Genomic DNA, 18,654 nt, shown 5'->3' with positions numbered 1-18,654 from the left:
CTAGTGGTTACCAGTGGGGAGAGGGAAGGAGGGAGGAGCAACATAGGGGTAGGGGAGTAAGAGGTACAAACTAATATATATAAAATAAATTACAAAGATATACTGTACAACACAGGGAATACAGCCAATATTTTATAACTATAAATGGAGTATAACCTTTAAAAATTGTGAATCACTATATTGTACACCTGTAACTTACATACTATTACTGTACATCAATTATACTTTTTTTTTTACTGTGCCATGTGACTTGCAGGATCTTAGTTCCCTGACCAGGGATTAAACCCGCTCCCAGGGAGCGATAAGACGGCGGAAGAGTAAGACGCGGGGATCACCTTCCTCCTCACAGATACACCAGAAATACATCTACACGTGGAACTTCTCCTATAGAACACCCACCGAACGCTGGCAGAAGACCTCAGACCTCCCAAAAGGCAAGAAACTCCCCCATGTACCTGGGTAGGGCAAAAGAAAAAAGAATAAACAGAGACAAAAGAATAGGGACGGGACCTGCACCAGTGGGAGGGAGCCGTGAAGGAGGAAAGGTTCCCACACACTAGGAGCCCCTTCGCGGGCAGAGACTGCGGGTGGCAGAGGGGGAAGCTTTGGAGCCGCGGAGGAGAGCAGACCAACAGGGTGCAGAGGGCAAAGCAGAGAGATTCCGCAGAGGATCATTGCCGACCAGCACTCACCAGCCCGAGAGCCTTGTCTGCTCACCTGCCGGGGCGGGCGGGGCTGGGAACTGAGCCTCGGGCGGATCCCATGGAAAGGTCTGGAGTTGGCAGAGTGAAAACAGCCTGAAGCGGTTAGTGCACCACCGCTGGCCGGGAGGGAGTCCAGGAAAAGTCTGGAGCTGCCAAAGAGACAAGAGACCTTTTCTTCCCTCTTTGCTTCCTGGGCGCGAGGAGAGGGGACTAAGCGCGCCGCTTAAAGGAGCCCCAGAAACGGGCGCGGAGCTGCCGAAGAGACAAGAGACTTTTTCTTGCATCTTCGCTTCCTGGGGCGCGAGGAGAGGGGATTAAGGGCACCGCGTAAAGGAGCTCCAGAAACGGGCGCGAGCCGCGGCTGTCCTCACAGACAACAGAGACGGGTGTGGGACGCTAGGGTTGCTACCGCAGCCACCAAGAGGTCTGTGTGGGAGCGCAGGTCACTCTCCACACCGCCCCTCCCGGGAGCCTGTGCAGCCCGCCACCGCCAGGGTCCTGGGATCCTGGGACAGCTTCCCCGGGAAAACGCACGGTGCGGCGTGACGCCGGCCTCTGACATCGTGGACTTGCCCCGCACCTGTGCCCCTCCCTCCCCCTGGCCTGAGTGAGCCGGAGCCCCCGAATCAACTGCTCCTTTAACATTGTCCTGTCTGAGCGAAGGGCAGACGCCCTCGGACGACCTGCACGCAGAGGCGGGGCCAGGTCCAGGGCTGAGCCCCAGGAGCTGTGCGAACAAAGAGAGGGGGAGGTCTCTCCCAGCAGCCTCAGAAGCAGCGGATTAAAGCTCCACAGTCAACTTGAAGTGCCCTGCATCTGTGGAAAACCTGAATAGACAGCGAAATATCCCAAGTTGAGGAGGTGGACTTTGGGAGCAAGATATACTATTATTTTCCCCTTTTTTCTTTTTGTGAGTGTGTATGTGGGTGCTGCTGTGTGAGATTTTGTCTGTATAGCTTTGTTTTCACCATTTGTCGTAGGGTTAGACCGACCTGGTTGTTTTTGTTTTTGTTTTTTTTTTGGTTTTTTTTCTTTAATAGAAATTTTTCTTCTTAATAATTATTTTTTATTTTAATAACTATATTTTATCCTACTTTATTTTGTCTTCTCCCTTTCTTTCTTCCTTTCTTCCCTCCTTTTTTCCTACTTCCTTCCTTCGTTCCTTCCTTCCTCCCTTCTTTTCTTCCTCCCTCCCTTCCTTTCTTCCTTCCTTCCTTTCTTTCCTTTCTATTTTTTTCTCCCTTTTATTTTGAGCTGTGTGGATTAAAGGCTCTTGGCACTCCAGCCAGGTGTCAAGGCTGTGTCTCTGAGGTGGGAGAACCAACCTCAGGACACTGGTCCACAAGAGACCTCCCAGCTCCACGTAATATCAAACGGCGAAAATCTCCCAGAGGGAGCTCCATCTCAACACCAAGACCCAGCTTCATTCAACGACCAGCAACGAACAGTGCTGGACACCCTATGCCCAACAAAGAGCAAGACAGGTCTACAGCCCCATCCATTAGCAGAGAGGCTGCCTAAAATCATAATAAGGCTACCAACATCCCCAAACAAACCACCAGATGTGGACCTGCCCACCAGAAAGACAAGATCCAGCCTCATCCACCAGAACAGAGGCACTAGTCCCCCCAACCAGGAAACCTGCTCAACCCACTGAACCAACCTCAGCCACTGGGGACAGCCACCAAAAAGAGGGAACTACGAACCTGCAGCCTGCAAAAAGGAGACCCCAAACACAGTAAGATAAGCAAAATGAGAAGACAGAAAAACACACAGCAGATGAAGGAGCAAGATAAAAACACACCAGACCTAACAAATGAAGAGGTAATAGCCAGTCTACCTGAAAAAGAATTCAGAATAATGATAGTAAAGATGATTCAAAATCTTGGAAATAGAATAGACAAATTCCAAGAAACAGTTAACAAGGACCTAGAAGAAATAAAGAGGAAGCAAGTAACAATGAGCAACACAATAAATGAAATGAAAAATACTCTAGATGGGATCAATAGAATAACTGAGGCAGAAGGACGGGTAAGTGACCTGGAAGATAAAATAGTGGAAATAACTACTGCAGAGCAGAAGAAAGAAAAAAGAATGAAAAGAACTGAGGACAGTCTCAGAGACCTCTGGGACAACATTAAACGCACCAACATTCGAATTATAGGGGTCCCAGAAGAAGAAGAGAAAAAGAAAGGGACTGAGAAAATATTTGAAGAGATTATAGTTGAAAACTTCCCTAATATAGGAAAGGAAATAGTCAACCAAGTCCAGGAAGCACAGAGAGTCCCATACAGGATAAACCCAAGGATAAACACGCCAAGACACATAATAATCAAACTGTCAAAAATTAAATACAAAGAAAACATATTAAAAGCAGCAAGGGAAAAACAACAAATAACACACAAAGGAATCCCCATAAGGTTAACAACTGATCTTTCAGCAGAAATTATACAAGCCAGAAGGGAGTGGCAGGACATATTTAAAGTGATGAAGGAAAAAAACCTACAACCAAGATTACTCTACCCAACAAGGATCTCATTCAGATTTGATGGAGAAATTAAAACCTTTACAGACAAGCAAAAACTGAGAGAGTTCAGCACCACCAAACCAGCTCTACAACAAATGCTAAAGGAACTTCTCTAAGCAAGAAACACAAGAGAAGGAAAAGACCTACAAGAACAACCCGAAACAATTAAGTAAATGGTAATAGGAACATACATATCAATAATTTCCTTAAATGTAAATGGATTAAATGCTCCCACCAAAAGACACAGACTGGCTGAATGGCTACAAAAACAGGACCCATATATACGCTGTCTACAAGAGACCCACTTCAGACCTAGGGACACTTACAGGCTGAAAGTGAGGGGATGGAAAAAGATATTCCATGCAAATGGAAATCAGAAGAAAGCTGGAGTAGCAATTCTCATATCAGACAAAATAGACTTTAAAATAAAAACTATTACAAGAGACAAAGAAGGACACTACATAATGATCAAGGGATCGATCCATGAAGAAGATATAACAATTGTAAATATTTATGCACCCAACATAGGAGCACCTCAATACATAAGGCAAATACTAACAGCCATAAAAGGGGAAATCGACAGTAACACAATCATAGTAGGGGACTTTAACACCCCACTGTCACCAATGGACAGATCATCCAAAATGAAAATAAATAAGGAAACACAAGCTTTAAATGATACAATGCAAAAGATAGATTTACTTGATATTTATAGGACATTCCACCCAAAAACAACAGAATACACATTTTTCTCAAGTGCTCATGGAACATTCTCCAGGATAGATCATATCTTGGGTCACAAATCTAGCCTTGGCAAATTTAAGAAAATTGAAATCGTATCAAGTATCTTTTCTGACCACAACGCTATGAGACTAGATATCAATTACAGGAAAAGATCTGTAAAAAATACAAACACATGGAGGCTAAACAATACACTACTTAATAACGAAGTGATCACTGAAGAAATCAAAGAGGAAATCAAAAAGTACTTAGAAACAAATGACAATGGAGACACGACGACCCCAAACCTATGGGATACAGTAAAAGCAGTTCTAAGAGGGAAGTTTATAGCAATACAATCATACCTTAAGAAACAGGAAACATCTAGAATAAACAACCTAACTTTGCACCTAAAGCAATTAGAGAAGGAAGAACAAAAAAACCCCAAATTTAGCAGAAGGAAAGAAATCATAAAGATCAGATCAGAAATAAATGAAAAAGAAATGAAGGAAACAATAGCAAAGATCAATAAAAGTAAAAGCTGGTTTTTTGAGAAGATAAATAAAATTGATAAACCATTAGCCAGACTCATCAAGAAAAAAGGGAGAAGACTCAAATCAATAGAAATAGAAATGAAAAAGGAGAGGTAACAACTGACACTGCAGAAATACAAAAGATTATTAGAGATTACTCAAGCAACTGTATGCCAATAAAATGGACAACCTGGAAGAAATGGACAAATTCTTAGAAATGCACAAGATGCCGAGACTGAACCAGGAAGAAATAGAAAATATGAACAGACCAATCACAAGCACTGAAATTGAAACTGTGATTAAAAATCTTCCAACAAACAAAAGCCCAGGACCAGATGGCTTCACAGGCGAATTCTATCAAACATTTAGAGAAGCGCTAACACCTATCCTTCTCAAACTCTTCCAAAACATAGCAGAGGGAGGAACACTCCCAAACTCATTCTATGAGGCCACCATCACCCTGATACCAAAACCAGACAAAGACGTCACAAAGAAAGAAAACTACAGGCCAATATCACTGATGAACATAGATGCAAAAATCCTCAACAAAATACTAGCAAACAGAATCAAACAGCACATTAAAAGGATCATACACCACGATCAAGTGGGGTTTAACCCAGGAATGCAAGGATTCTTCAATATACGCATATCAATCAACGTGATACACCATATCAACAAACTGAAGGAGAAAAACCATAGGATCATCTCAATAGATGCAGAGAAAGCTTTTGACAAAATTCAACACCCATTTATGATAAAAACCCTGCAGAAAGTAGGCATCGAGGGAACTTTCCTCAACATAATAAAGGCCATATATGACAAACCCACAGCCAGCATTGTTCTCAATGGTGAAAAACTGAAACCATTTCCACTAAGATCAGGAACAAGACAAGGTTGCCCACTCTCACCACTCTTATTCAACCTAGTTTTGGAAGTTCTAGCCACAGCAATCAGAGAAAAGAAAGAAATAAAAGGAATCCAAACAGGAAAAGAAGAAGTAAAGCTGTCACTGTTTGCAGATGACATGATACTATACATAGAGAATACTAAGGATGCTACCAGAAAACTACTAGAACTAATCAATGAATTTGGTAAAGTAGCAGGATACAAAATTAATGCACAGAAATCTCTGGTATTCTTATACACTAATGATGAAAAATCTGAGAGTGAAATTAAGAAAACACTCCCATTTACCATTGCAACAAAAAGAATAAAATATCTAGGAATAAACCTACCTAAGGAGACAAAAGACCTGTATGCAGAAAACTATAAGACACTAATGAAAGAAATTAAGATGATACAAATAGATGGAGAGATATACCATGTTCTTGGATTGGAAGAATCAACATTGTGAAAAGGACTCTATTACCCAAAGCAATCTACAGATTCAATGCAATCCCTATCAAATTACCACTGGCATTTTTTACAGAACTAGAACAAAAAATTTCACAATTTGTATGGAAACACAAAAGACCTCGAATAGCCAAAGCAATCTTGAGAACGAAAAATGGAGCTGGAGGAATCAGGCTCCCTGACTTCAGACGATACTACAAGGCTACAGTAATCAAGACAGTATGGTACTGGCACAAAAACAGAAATATAGATCAATGGAACAGGAAAGAAAGCCCAGAGATAAACTCACACACATATGGTCACCTTATCTTTGATAAAGGAGGGAAGGATATACAGTGGAGAAAAGACAGCCTCTTCAATAAGTGGTGCTGGGAAAACTGGAGAGGTACATGTAAAAGTATGAAATTAGAACATTCCCTAACACCATACACAAAAATAAACTCAAAATGGGTTAAAGACCTAAATGTAAGGCCAGACACTATCAAACTCTTAGAGGAAAACATAGGCAGAACACTACGACATAAATCACAGCAAGATCTTTTTTGACCCATCTCCTAGAGAAATGGAAATAAAAACAAAAATAAACAAATGGGATCTAATGAAACTTAAAAGCTTTTGCACAGCAAAGGATACCATAAACAAGACCAAAAGACAACCCTCAGAATGGGAGAAAATAGTTGCAAATGAAGCAACTGACAAAGGATTAATCTCCAAAATTTATAAGCAACTCAGGCAGCTCAATAACAAAAAAACAAACAACCCAATCCAAAAATAGGCAGAAGAACTAAATAGACATTTCTCCAAAGAAGATATATACAGATTGCCAACATGAAAGGATGCTCAACATCATTAATCATTAGAGAAATACAAATCAAAACTACAATGAGATATCATCTCACACCGGTCAGATTGGCCATCATCAAAAGCTCTAGAAACAATAAATGCTGGAGAGGGTGTGGAGAAAAGGGAACACTCTTGCACTGCTGGTGGGAATGTAAATTGATACAGCCACTATGGAGAACAGTATGGAGGTTCCTTAAAAAACTACAAATAGAACTACCATATGACCCCATAATCCCACTACTAGGCATATACCCTGAGAAAACCATAATTCAAAAAGAGTCATGTACCAAAATGTTTATTGCAGCTCTATTTACGATAGCCAGGACATGGAAGCAACCTAAATGTCCATCAACAGATGAATGGATAAATAAGATGTGGCACATATATAATATACAATGGAATATTACTCAGCCATAAAAAGAAATGAAACTGAGTTATTTGTAATGAGGTGGATGGACCTGGAGTCTGTCATACAGAGTGAAGTGAGCCAGAAAGAGAAAAACAAATACCGTATGCTAACACATATATATGGAATCTGAGAAAAAAGAAATGTCATGAAGAGATTAGTGGTTAGGACAGGAATAAAACACAGACCTACTAGAGCATGGACTTGAGGATATGGGGAGGGGGAAGGGTAAGCGGTGACGATGTAAGAGAGTGGCAGGGACATATACACACTACCAAATGTAAATTAGATAGCTAGTGGGAAGCTGCTGCATAGCACAGGGAGTTCACCTCTGTGCTTTGTGACCACCGAGAGGGGTGGGATAGGGAGGGTGGGAGGGAGGGTGATGCAAGAGGGAAGAGATATGGGAACATATGTATATTTATAACTGATTCACTTTGTTGTAAAGGAGAAACTAACACACTATTGTAAAACAGTTATACTCAAATAAAGATGTTTAAAAAAAAATTTTAAAAAACCCCGCTCCCTTGGCAGTGAAAGCACGGAATCCTAACCACTGGACCTCAAGGGAATTCTCCCATTTTAACCAGCTTAAAGTGTAAAATTTGGTGGTTTTTAGTGCCTTCACAATGTTGTGCATCCATCACCACTATCTAGGTTCCAGCACTTTCTCATGACCCCAAACAGAAACCCTGTACCCATTAAGCAGTCACTCCCTATTCCCCACACCACCCCAGCCCCAGCCCCTGACAACCACTTCCTGTCCCTATGGCTTTGTCTGTTCTGGACACCTCACACAAATGGAGTCACACACTATGTGGCCTTTTGCATCTGCCTTCTTTCCATTGGCATGTTTTCAAGGTTCATCCGTGTTGTAGCATATGCCAGTACTTCATTCCTTTTCACGGCTGAATAATATTCCACTGGATGAATATACGGATTTCGTTTATCCATTCATGGTCGATTTTTTTGACAAAGATGCCAAGGAAATTAAATAAGGGAAAGGATTGTCTTTCAACAAATGGTGCTATATCCCAAATCTAAAAAACCTAAAATGAACCTCAATCCTTATCTCACTTAAAACACAAATAACGAGATCACAGACCTAAATGTAAATCTAGGACTCTCCCAGTTTTGAAACACAGGAGAAAAATCTTTTTGATTTTGGTGTAGGTAGAGATTTCTTGGACAGGGCACAAAAAGTACTAAACATAAAACAACTGATAAGCTGGAATTCATCAAAATTAAAACTTCTGCTCTTCAAAAGACATCATTAAGAAAATGAAAAGGGAGCCACAGACAAAAAATATTCACAATACATCTGACAAAGGAACTGAATACAGAATATATAAACAACTCAAGAAGAAAAGAGCCCCCACTTTTTTTTTTAATGGACAAAAGATCCAGACTCTTTCCAAAAAAATTAATGGGGGCTTCCCTGGTGACGCAGTGGCTGAGAATCCACCTGCCAATGCAAGGGACACGGGTTCGAGCCCTGGTCTGGGAAGATCCCACATGCCGCGGAGCAACTGGGCCCATGAGCCACAATTACTGAGCCTGCGCGTCTGGAGCCTGTGCTCCGCCACAAGAGAGGCGCGGTAGTGAGAGGCTCATGCACAGTGATGAAGAGTGGCCCCCGCTTGCCACAACTGGAGAAAGCCCTTGCACAGAAACAAAGACCCAACACAGCTAAAAATAAATAAATAAATAAAATTTATTAAAAAAAAAAAAAAAAAAGAAAGAAAGAAAGAAAGAAATGAATGGCCAATAAGCACATGGAAAGATACAGGGAAATGCATATTAAAATGTCAAGGAGATATACAGGCACTGGAATGGCTGAAAAGACTTATGTGATGAGAAGAATGGCGGCCAAAGATGCCCACTCCTAGTCCCCCAGAACTTATGAATATGACACCTGACGTGGCCAAGGGGCCTCTGCAGATGAAATTAAACCTAAGGACCCAGAAATGGGGAGATTCTCCTGGATAATCTGGCAGCCCCATTAATCACAAGGTCCTTAAAGTTGGAGACCCTCCTGGGTTGTGGTCAGAGGGACGTGTGACTGTTGGAGAGGGCCAGAAATGAACACAGCTGGCTTCAAGGATGGAGGAAGGGACCACGAGCCAAAGAATGTGGGGGTCTCGGGCTTCCCTAGTGGCACAGGGATTAAGGATCCGCCTGCCAGTGCAGGGGACACAGGTTGAAGCCCTGGTCCAGGAAGATCCCACATGCCGCGGAGCAACTAAGCCCATGCACCACAACTACTGAGCCTACGCTCTACAGCCCGCGAGCCACAACTACTGAAGCCCGCACGCCTAGAGCCCGTGCTCTGCAACAAGAGAAACTACCACAATGAGAAGCCCGCGCACCGCAAAGAAAAGCAGCCCCCACTCGCCGGAACTAGAGAAAGCCCACGGGCAGCAACTTAGACCCAACACAGCCAAAAATAAAACAGAAAGAAAGAAAGAATTTAAAAATAAATAAAGAATGTGGGGGCCTCTAGAAGCTGGAAAAGGCACCCCTAGCTCCTCCAGGAAGGAAGGCCCCGCAAACACCTTGATTTTAGCCCATGTTGGACTTCAAACCTACAAAACTAAGATGAGAAATCTGTATTGCTTTAAGCCACCAACCTCGTGGTGATCTTATAGCAGCCACAGGAAATGCAGATGAGCAATAGGACCAGTTTGGGTGAGGATGCGGGGCCAGCAGGACCCCTCACCCTGCGGACTGCAGGGACAAATGGCATAACCATTTTGGAGGCCTGTCTGGGTGGTTTCTAAGAAGGTCACATGCCTATTCTGTGGCCCAGCAAGCCCATCCTGAGCCTGTGCCCAGGAGAACCGAACACCTGGGTCCACAGAGACGTGCACCTTCCCAAACCACCCTCGGCAGGCAGCCGCTAACACCCGCCTCGAGCGAGACCCTCCTTGGAGGAGTCTCTGGGACCCGCTGCAGCGGCAGAGCCAAGCCCACCCGGCTCTCCCAGGTCCCCGAGTAGGACCTGCCGCTTCTGCCCAACACGCAGCCAGAGCTTCCTACCGACTGGCCCCGACTTTCTCATCTGAGGCATCTCCCGGCCAGACCTCCTTCCAGAGATGTCAAACGTGCTTTGCCATCTGGTGACTCTCCCTGCCTGCCCCCATCTCCAATAAACCTCATACTTGTAACTCTGTCTTGGCATCTACAGAAAACCCAAATGTTCATCAACAAGGGAATGGATAAACTGTGGCATGTTCTGATAATGGAGCACAGTGCAGCAGTAAAAATGAATAAGCTACTGATACACATAACGTGAATGAATCTCAAAAAGACAAGTGAAAACCAGACACAAAAGAACATACTGTGAGATTCTATATTAGGTTCTGAAACAAATAAAACTAACTAGTCTATGGTGAAAGAACTGCTAACAGAGGGAATTCCCTGGCGGCCCCAGTGGTTAGGACTCTGTGCCCACTGCTGAGGGCCCGGGTTTGATCCCTGGTCGGGGAACTAAGATTCCACAAGCTGTACAGTGCGGCCAAAAAAAAAAAAAAAAAAAAAAGAACTGCTAACAAGTGGTTCCGCGTCTTGGGGAGGTTGAGACCGGGACTATTTGGGAGTGGCTTCACTGGAAAGCAGTAGGGAGACTTTTGGGTCTCACAGGGAAACCGGACACAGCGTACATCTATCAGAACTCATCACTCCATGCACGTAAGACCTGTCCATTTTATTATGGGTAAATTATACCTCAATAAAGTTAATTTTTTAAAACACCAACACGAAATACATACACGAAATTGCCAACCACCACCATTCTCCTCACCTCCACCTTGCTCTATTTTTCTTTTCTCCATAGCACTCATCTTCTAACGAACCATGTTATTGAGCTTCTTGTTCATTCTATCTCCTCCTGCTGGAATATCATCTCTACAAGGCTAGAGATCTTTGTTTGTATGGCTCCCTGACACCCCAAGCACCTGGAACAGTGCCTGTGTCCTAACAGGAACTTGATACATATTTGCTGAATGAATGAAAAAACAACAATCATTTTCTTTCCTGACAAATTTCCCAGTCTATACTTCATTTGATTCTCGTAACCGTGTAAGAAAGATGTTTTGCCTTCCCCTAGAAATATGTTAAGTGGGAACATTACTCACTCAGGATCAGAATGACTGAGTAGAGAGTTGGGCTAGAACATATGGTCTTCTGACTTCCAGGCACTGAGCCCAATTTAACTGAATAAATCTTCATGTTTGCTCCTCGCAGGGACAGGAGGGCATCACGTAAATGCATATGGTCCATAGAGGACACATGCAAACACATACACTGTTCAAGAGAATGTGGCCAGCACTGAGAGACGTGCCCTGAGAGCAGGGAGAGGCCAATCTAAAGTGCAGGTAAGCGGGCTTCCCTGGTGGCGCAGTGGTTGAGAGTCCGCCTGCCGATGCAGGGGACATGGGTTCATGCCCCGGTCCGGGAAGATCCCACATGCCGCAGAGCGGCTGGGCTCGTGAGCCATGGCCGCTGAGCCTGCACGTCCGGAGCCAGTGCTCTGCAACGGGAGAGGCCACAACGGTGAGAGGCCCGCGTATCGCAAAAAAAAATAAAAATAAAAAAATAAAGTGCAGGTAAGGTTTCCTGAGTTAAATGGTGCCCAAGCTGAGTCCCAAAGGATTTATTTTTTAATTAAGCAAAGAAAAGTAGAAAGGGGATTTCCAGCAAAGGAACCGACATGAGCAAAGGCATCAAAGCACAGTGCGGCAAGGGAATTTGGAAAGACTAGCCCATATGACATGAGGCATATGTAGGAGATGTGGCAGCAACAGGAGATGCGGCTGGAGAAGGAAAGACCAGATCTGTGCGGTCAATGTGTGCCAGGTATAGGAGCCAAGGTGATAGGACCATCGTAGGTTTACAAGCGGTCCCATCTCAGCCCCCGCTGACTGCCACACGGGAAGAACATGGGAGGAAAGTCAGGCCTGGGCCACGGCAGAGGGCCCTGTGCTCACCTAAATAGAACCGCAGGAAGGGTGTTGGCGTCATGTTCTTAAACATCATGATCTGTACCCAGGGGTTCTTGTACTGGATCTGAGGTATGTTGAAAAACACAAATTTCCTGCAAAACAGAAGAAATTAAACCCATGAGTTTTTAACCTAAAATTGTATGCACCTGTGTATTCTTCTAAAGAGAAAGTCCAGAACTCTCATCAGATTCTAAGAGGACCCTGTCCCCCGCGAAAAAGTGGAGGTAGGAAAAGCAGGTCTCAGGAATCCACTAACGTGTTGTCTGAATGTGGGTGTTGGGACACTTGGTTTGTCATTTTAGGGAAAAGAAATCTATACCCCTACCTCACGTTGCATGTTAGCCTAAAACTCACCAAAACAGAAGTATAAATATAAAAATGAAACCATGAAATGTCCTCGGTCCTGACTGGTGTGACAGCTGCACCGTGTACTCATATGAGAAGCTGTGTGTCTACAGGTGAGCACTTTATGTAAATTATACCACAATTTTAAAATAAATGAAACCATAAAAACAAACATGGGGAATACTTTTACAGTATAGGAGTGGAGAAACCTCTAAACTCAGAAGGTTTAAAACACAGATAAATTTGATTACATTAAAACCTTTGCAAGGGACTTCCCTGGTGGTGTAGTGGTTAAGATTCTGCCTGCCACTGCAGGGGACACGGGTTTGAGCCCTGCTCGGGAAAGATCCCACATGCCGCGAAGCAATTAAGCCCGTGCACCACAACTACTGAGCCTGCGTTCTAGAGCCCACGAGCCACAACTACTGAGCCTGCGTTCTAGAGCCCGCGAGCCACAACTCCTGAGCCTGCACTCTAGAGCCCGCGAGTCACAACTACTGAGCCCATGTGCCTAGAGCCTGTGTGCTGCAACAAGAGAAGCCACTGCAATGAGACGCCCACGCACCACAACAGAGTAGCCCCTGCTCGCTGCAACTAGAGAAAGCCCGCGCGCAGCAACAAAGACCCAACGCAGCCATAAATAAATAAATAAAACCTCTACGAGGCAAACTTTACCAAAAACAAAATCAACATTTGCCAAACAAGAAAAATGTTTGCAAAACACAAAACTAAAGGTTAATTCCCTTGATACAGAGTTCTGCACATCATTAACACCATTTAAAATCCAACACTAGAGGCAAAGGCCACAGACAGGCAGAAACCCACATGGCCTATCAAAGGAAGGATCCTCAGTATCTTCCCAACAAAGTCATAAATTAAAATAGTCCTTTTTTACCTCTTAGATTGCTAAAATAAATAGTTTTAAGTTATAAGTGAGGAAATGTTTCCTTAAATATATTAATTGGTCTAACCTCCTTGGAGGTCAGTTTGGAACTAGCACAGATCTTGACTCGATGTTTTCACCTCTGCCTTAGGTATTTTCACACTTGAATACAAAGACATATGTGAGGTTTACTGCAGCATTATTTGTTACAGCAAAGGAACAGAAACAAATGCCTGATTATATAAACTATGACACAGCTGTATGCCTGGATCCCTCTCCACCTGCTCTCCATCCAGAGTAGCTAACAGATATGGGCTAGGAAATGGGCTTTCCTGCCCTCTGGCTTTGTGTTGGCTTCAGCCCACAGGGAGCACTGGCAAAAGAATGAAGGAGGAGGAGAGTCAAGGTATTTATCTCCCTGGCTCGACCCCAGGCTCAGTCCCAGCTCCACAGGATCCTGTCAGGCAGCCCTCTTCATCTCCAGGTCCCAACAAACATTCTCCTCCTCACTTCTGCAGCCTAGACCCGGGGTCTTGCACTGTTCCTTGTGGTTTCTTTTCCCATCCTTGCCACACCTTTGCAATTAGTCTCTTGATTAAAGCCCCCCCAATGACCCGAATTTAAATGCATTCTCTGCTTCCTGCTGCGACCCTGCTCCCCACACCAGACGATGGAAAGGTGCAAGGGGTACACGGGTAAAAGCGTGGTTGCCTGGCTTCACCACTTCCCAGCTGTGTATGACCCAGAGCAAGTTACTGCTGTGTGCCTCAGTGTTTATGCCAACATGATGGCAATGCAGGACAACCAGTCCAGATAGCAGCTTGTAGTTTATTCTCAAGAAGAAAAAGACAGGATCAACAGAAGGTCTGATTGTGTGACATTTGCTTGGGGAGACATCCATAATTGGGGCAGAATCTGCAGTTAAAACAAAAGCAATGACAATAACCCCAGGGAAAACAAAAAACTGCAAAAACAAAAAGGAAAAATAATCAAAATGTTTGACTCAACTGTGTACAGTGTTTACAAAGTCATAATTTAACAGTGAATACTGATTTATCCAAAATTCTTAAATGACTAAATTGGGAGGATGGGGGGGGGTCGAGTAGTACGCATGTGCTGCGGTAGGGAACGGCAATGCTTCTGGAAGAGCTAAATCCTTGCCTTCCACAGTGGCAAGTCAACAGATAAAGCCTAAAGCTAAGAAAGTAAGGAGGAGCTCTCTAACTATGGTATTTAACTATATGGGAGTAAAACTCTAATCAAATGGTTAAAGTTGAAAGTTGTTGCCTCTGGAGGATATACAATGGAGAAAAGAAAGCCTCTTCAATAAGTGGTGCTGGGAAAACTGGACAGCTACATGTAAAAGAATGAAATTAGGGATTCCCAGGTGGCGCAGTGGTTAAGAATCTGCCTGCCAATGCAGGGGACACGGGTTCGAGCCCTGACCCGGGAAGATTCCCGCATGCCGCGGAGCAACTAAGCCCGTGCACCACAACTACTGAGCCTGCGCTCTAGAGCTCACGTACCACAACTACTGAGCCCGCGTGCCACAACTACTGAAGCCCGTGTGCCTAGAGCCCATGCTCCACAACAAGAGAAGCCACTGCAACGAGAAGCCGGTGCACAGCAACGGAGAGTAGCCCCCGCTCACCACAACCAGAGAAAGCCCACGTGCTGCAACGAAGACCCAACGCAGCCAAAAATTTAAAATAAATAAATTTATATATTAAAAAAGAATGAAATTAGAACACTCCCTAACACCATACACAAAAATAAATTCCAAATGGATTAAAGACCTAAATGTAAGACTAGGCACTATAAAACTCTTAGAGGAAAACATAGGAAGAACACTCTTGGACATAAAACACAGCAAGATCTTTTTTGACACACCTCCTAGAGAGATGGAAATAAAAACAAATGGGACCTAATAAAACTTAAAAGCTTTTGCACAGCAAAGGAAACCATAAACAAGACGAAAAGAAAACCCTCAGAATGGGAGAAAATATTTGCAAACGAATCAATGGACAAAGGATTCATCTCCAAAACAGACAAACAGCTCATGCAGCTCAATATATTAAGGAAAAAAAAAAAAACAATCAAAGAATGGGCAAAAGACCTAAGTAGACATTTCTCCAAAGACGACATACAGATGGCCAAGAAGCACACGAAAAGATACTCAACATCACTAATTATTAAAGAAATGCAAATCAAAACTACGATGAGGGGGCTTCCCCTGACGGCACAGTGGTTAAGAATCCACCTGCCAAAGCAGGCGACACGGATTCGAGCCCGGGAAGATCCCACGCGCTGGAAGATCCCACATGCCGCAGAGCAACTAAGCCTGTGCACCACAACTACTGAGCCTGCGCTCTAGAGCCCGCGAGCCACAACTACTGAGTCTGCGCGCCTAGAGCCCGTGCTCCGCAACAAGAGAAGCCACCGCAGTGAGAAGCCCGCGCACCGCAACGGAGAGTAGCCCCCGCTCCCCAGAGCTAGAGAAAGCCCACGCACAGCAACGAAGACCCAACGTAGCCAAAAATAAATAAATAAATTTTTAAAAAACAATGAGGTATCACCTCACACGGGTTAGAATGGGCATCATCAAAAAATCTACAAACAATAAATGCTGGAGAGGGTGTGGAGAAAAGGGAACCCTCTTGCACTGTTGGTGGGAATGTAAATTGATACAGCCACTATGGAGAACAGTATGGAGGTTCCTTAAAAAACTACAAATAGAACTACCATATGACCCAGCAATCCCACTACTGGGCATATACCAAGAGAAAACCATAATTCAAAAAGACACATGCAGGGCTTCACAACTAGAGAAAGCCCATGTGCAGCTACCAAGACCTAACGCAGCCAAAAATAAATAAATTTAATTAATTTTTTTAAAAAAACGGTCAGAAAAGTAAACTGCCCTGGGTCACATGACCAGTAAGTCAAAGTATCAGGGCTGTGAGCATTGGGCTCCATCACTATCAAATTCACCTGGATCCTGAGGCGCAAGGCTGGACACAGAACTCAAATTCCAGCAGCTGTTACTTCTCCCATTACATCTTAAGGGCAAGAACACCTGGCAGAGGTGAGAAGGAACTTAGCTGTCAGACTCTGAATAAGGCAGCTCCCCACACACCCAGCAAATACCCTAAGACTTGCTAGCCCGGTGCTGTACTGGCCACTGGCACTTGGAATGGAGGGCCAGATGAAGTGCTGAGGGCACATGAACAAGCAAAGAAAGGCCGGTGGGGCTACAAAGAGCAAGTCTGACAGGCTCAAACCCAAAGGGCACCGGTGGGACAGCCAAGTCCTTATCACTAGGAACAATGAAACACAGAATGGCTGTTTGGCTCCTATTTACTCAGAGAGTATCAAAATACTTGAGCATGCGAGTATGTGCAGGCCTATTTTGATTGGCTGACCATTTAAAAACCAGAGATTTACATAAAAATCTGAATTTCTGGCTCCTTGACAAGTCAGAAATTCTCCATGGAGCCCAAATAGCTAAGACGTAGCCCAGCAGTGAATGGCCCCGTGAGGCAGCGGACGTTTTCAGTTTACTGCAGGCCCATCCAGACTCTCCCTCCTTTGTCTGTACCTGCCTGGCCTCTGCCGTGACTCCTGGTGCGGATGGATGGATGGATGGATGGATGGATGCAAAGTTGGTTATGCAGGAGTATCTGGGTGCCCATTCAGCCCTATGACTGAGTCTTCTAGGAAGCCCTCATCCCAGCTGACCCCACGCAAGTAGGTCCAAGTTCTTGCGTTGACCTGTGGAAAGCAAACGGCTAGAGGGTAGCTGCTGGCTCTCCTGAACAGCCTTGCACTGAAGGCCCCGCCATGGGGGAACCACCCTCCAAGGGAGAGGGCTCTCCAGTCTCACTCTGATCCATCCCACACACCCAATCCCAAAGTTTCTGAAAGACAGGACTTGAATTCCCAGCCACAGCTGGGATGGGGCCCCGCATCAGCAGGCACTCAGTAAATTTATGCCTAACACCTGAAAAGCCCAAAGCACTGCTGCTGCCTCAAGGTTCAGTTCAAACCTTTCACTTTCAAGTTCCATTCAATGAGTCCCGACTCTGCGGCGGGCTGAAAAGCATTAAGGAGTTGGGATGGGGGCCGCTGCGCAGCTCAGAGACAGTCCCTTCGAGAACGAAGCCCCCTTTCAGAACCGCCCGCTCACCAGCTGACTATGGTACCCTGGACAAGCCAGTTCCTTAACCTCCTGCGTTCTTTCATACCTGGAGTGAAGAAAACAGTGGGGTTTCTGTAGAAATCAAACGAGCTAGTGCACGAGGAGCACTCAGAAACGCGCTGCACGTACGAGGACTCAATAAATGCCAGCAGCTGTTACCCCTCCCACTGCAGCCCCATGTCTGCCCTGGGACATAGGTATCACGCCGGTCGCAACACTGAGGAAAAGCAACTCTCCCAAAGCCAGCAGGTGGAAGAGCCCGGACCCCAAAGGGTCGGTCGCCCCGGGCTGGGCTCCACCCGGACCGCGCGCCGCCCGCGGGGCACGGGTGGCTGAGGAGGCTTCGGCCTCCCCGTCAGCGCGGCCCCCACCCGGCGCGACGCGGCCCTGAGGTCCTCTTCTGCTGTGGAACCCGGGGCAGCTGCCCGTCCGTGCAGTAGGGTCTCAGGCGCCAGCGCAGCGCCAGGTCTCAACGACTCGCAAGTTATTGGTGGGACCCGGCGGCTCGGACTGACCTGGCGCCCTCGCCCAGCTCCCCGTGCGTGTTGTAGTTCACCGTCATGACCTTCACCGACTCCTTGAACACTACGTCCCCCTGGCCCAGGTACTGCAGGGTGCGGCGTATCGGGAAGCGGCCCTTCATGGACATGGCGGCTGCGGCGGAGGGGCCGGCCCGCCGGCCGCGAGCCCACCAGCGCGGAGAAACCAGCTAAGCTGAAGCCGCCCGAGCGGCCTTCTCGCCGCTTCTTCTCGGCGGCGGTTTCCACTTCCCGCGCAGACTCACAGCAGACGCCTCCCGGCGGGCAGCGCACACACCGCGGAGCAGCCTGGGACTTGTAGTACTGGCTGGCAGAGTTTTCCTTAGGCGGCGGCGGTGGGAGCCAGCACAGACGCCTAAGCGTTAAAGCTCCTGTTGGAAATTTAAGGTTTTCACGATTTATGAATCAAGTCTTTCTCCTCTCCGCCAAGGGAAAATATTTTATATAGGCTCAAACTCAATCATTCAGACAACAAACTTACAGTAGGAAATAATTCAGGAGAGCTGACTTTGAACACCAAGTCGGCTAGTAACTTTCTGTTCAACCTCAAATGTCAGTTTTGCTCTCTCAACTTCTCCAGTTTTAAAGTGAAGGGTTAGA

General features: G+C 45.4%; 1 protein-coding gene across 3 annotated transcripts; it reads right to left on the bottom strand.

Moving 5' to 3' along the window:
* Positions 1-791: 791 nt before the first annotated feature.
* Positions 792-18,312, bottom strand: LOC131749794 (small ribosomal subunit protein mS25). Of its 3 annotated transcripts, none has more exons than XM_067024388.1 (3): positions 18,031-18,312; positions 12,075-12,181; positions 792-853 (listed from the first exon to the last, which is right to left on the bottom strand). In XM_067024388.1, exons 1-3 carry the CDS (start codon positions 18,162-18,164, stop codon positions 807-809), a joined length of 288 nt encoding a protein of 95 aa, XP_066880489.1. In that variant the 5' UTR covers positions 18,165-18,312; the 3' UTR covers positions 792-806. The 3 variants fall into 3 exon arrangements, with proteins under 3 accessions (XP_066880489.1, XP_066880490.1, XP_058907648.2); XM_067024389.1 differs by lacking the exon at positions 792-853 and adding an exon at positions 913-956; XM_059051665.2 differs by lacking the exon at positions 792-853 and adding an exon at positions 10,986-11,086.
* Positions 18,313-18,654: the final 342 nt, after the last annotated feature.

This window comes from Kogia breviceps, unplaced genomic scaffold (assembly GCF_026419965.1).
Source record: "Kogia breviceps isolate mKogBre1 unplaced genomic scaffold, mKogBre1 haplotype 1 scaffold_574, whole genome shotgun sequence".
NCBI classification, from domain to species: Eukaryota; Metazoa; Chordata; class Mammalia; order Artiodactyla; family Physeteridae; genus Kogia; species Kogia breviceps.
This window is presented reverse-complemented; position numbering and strand designations above follow the sequence as displayed.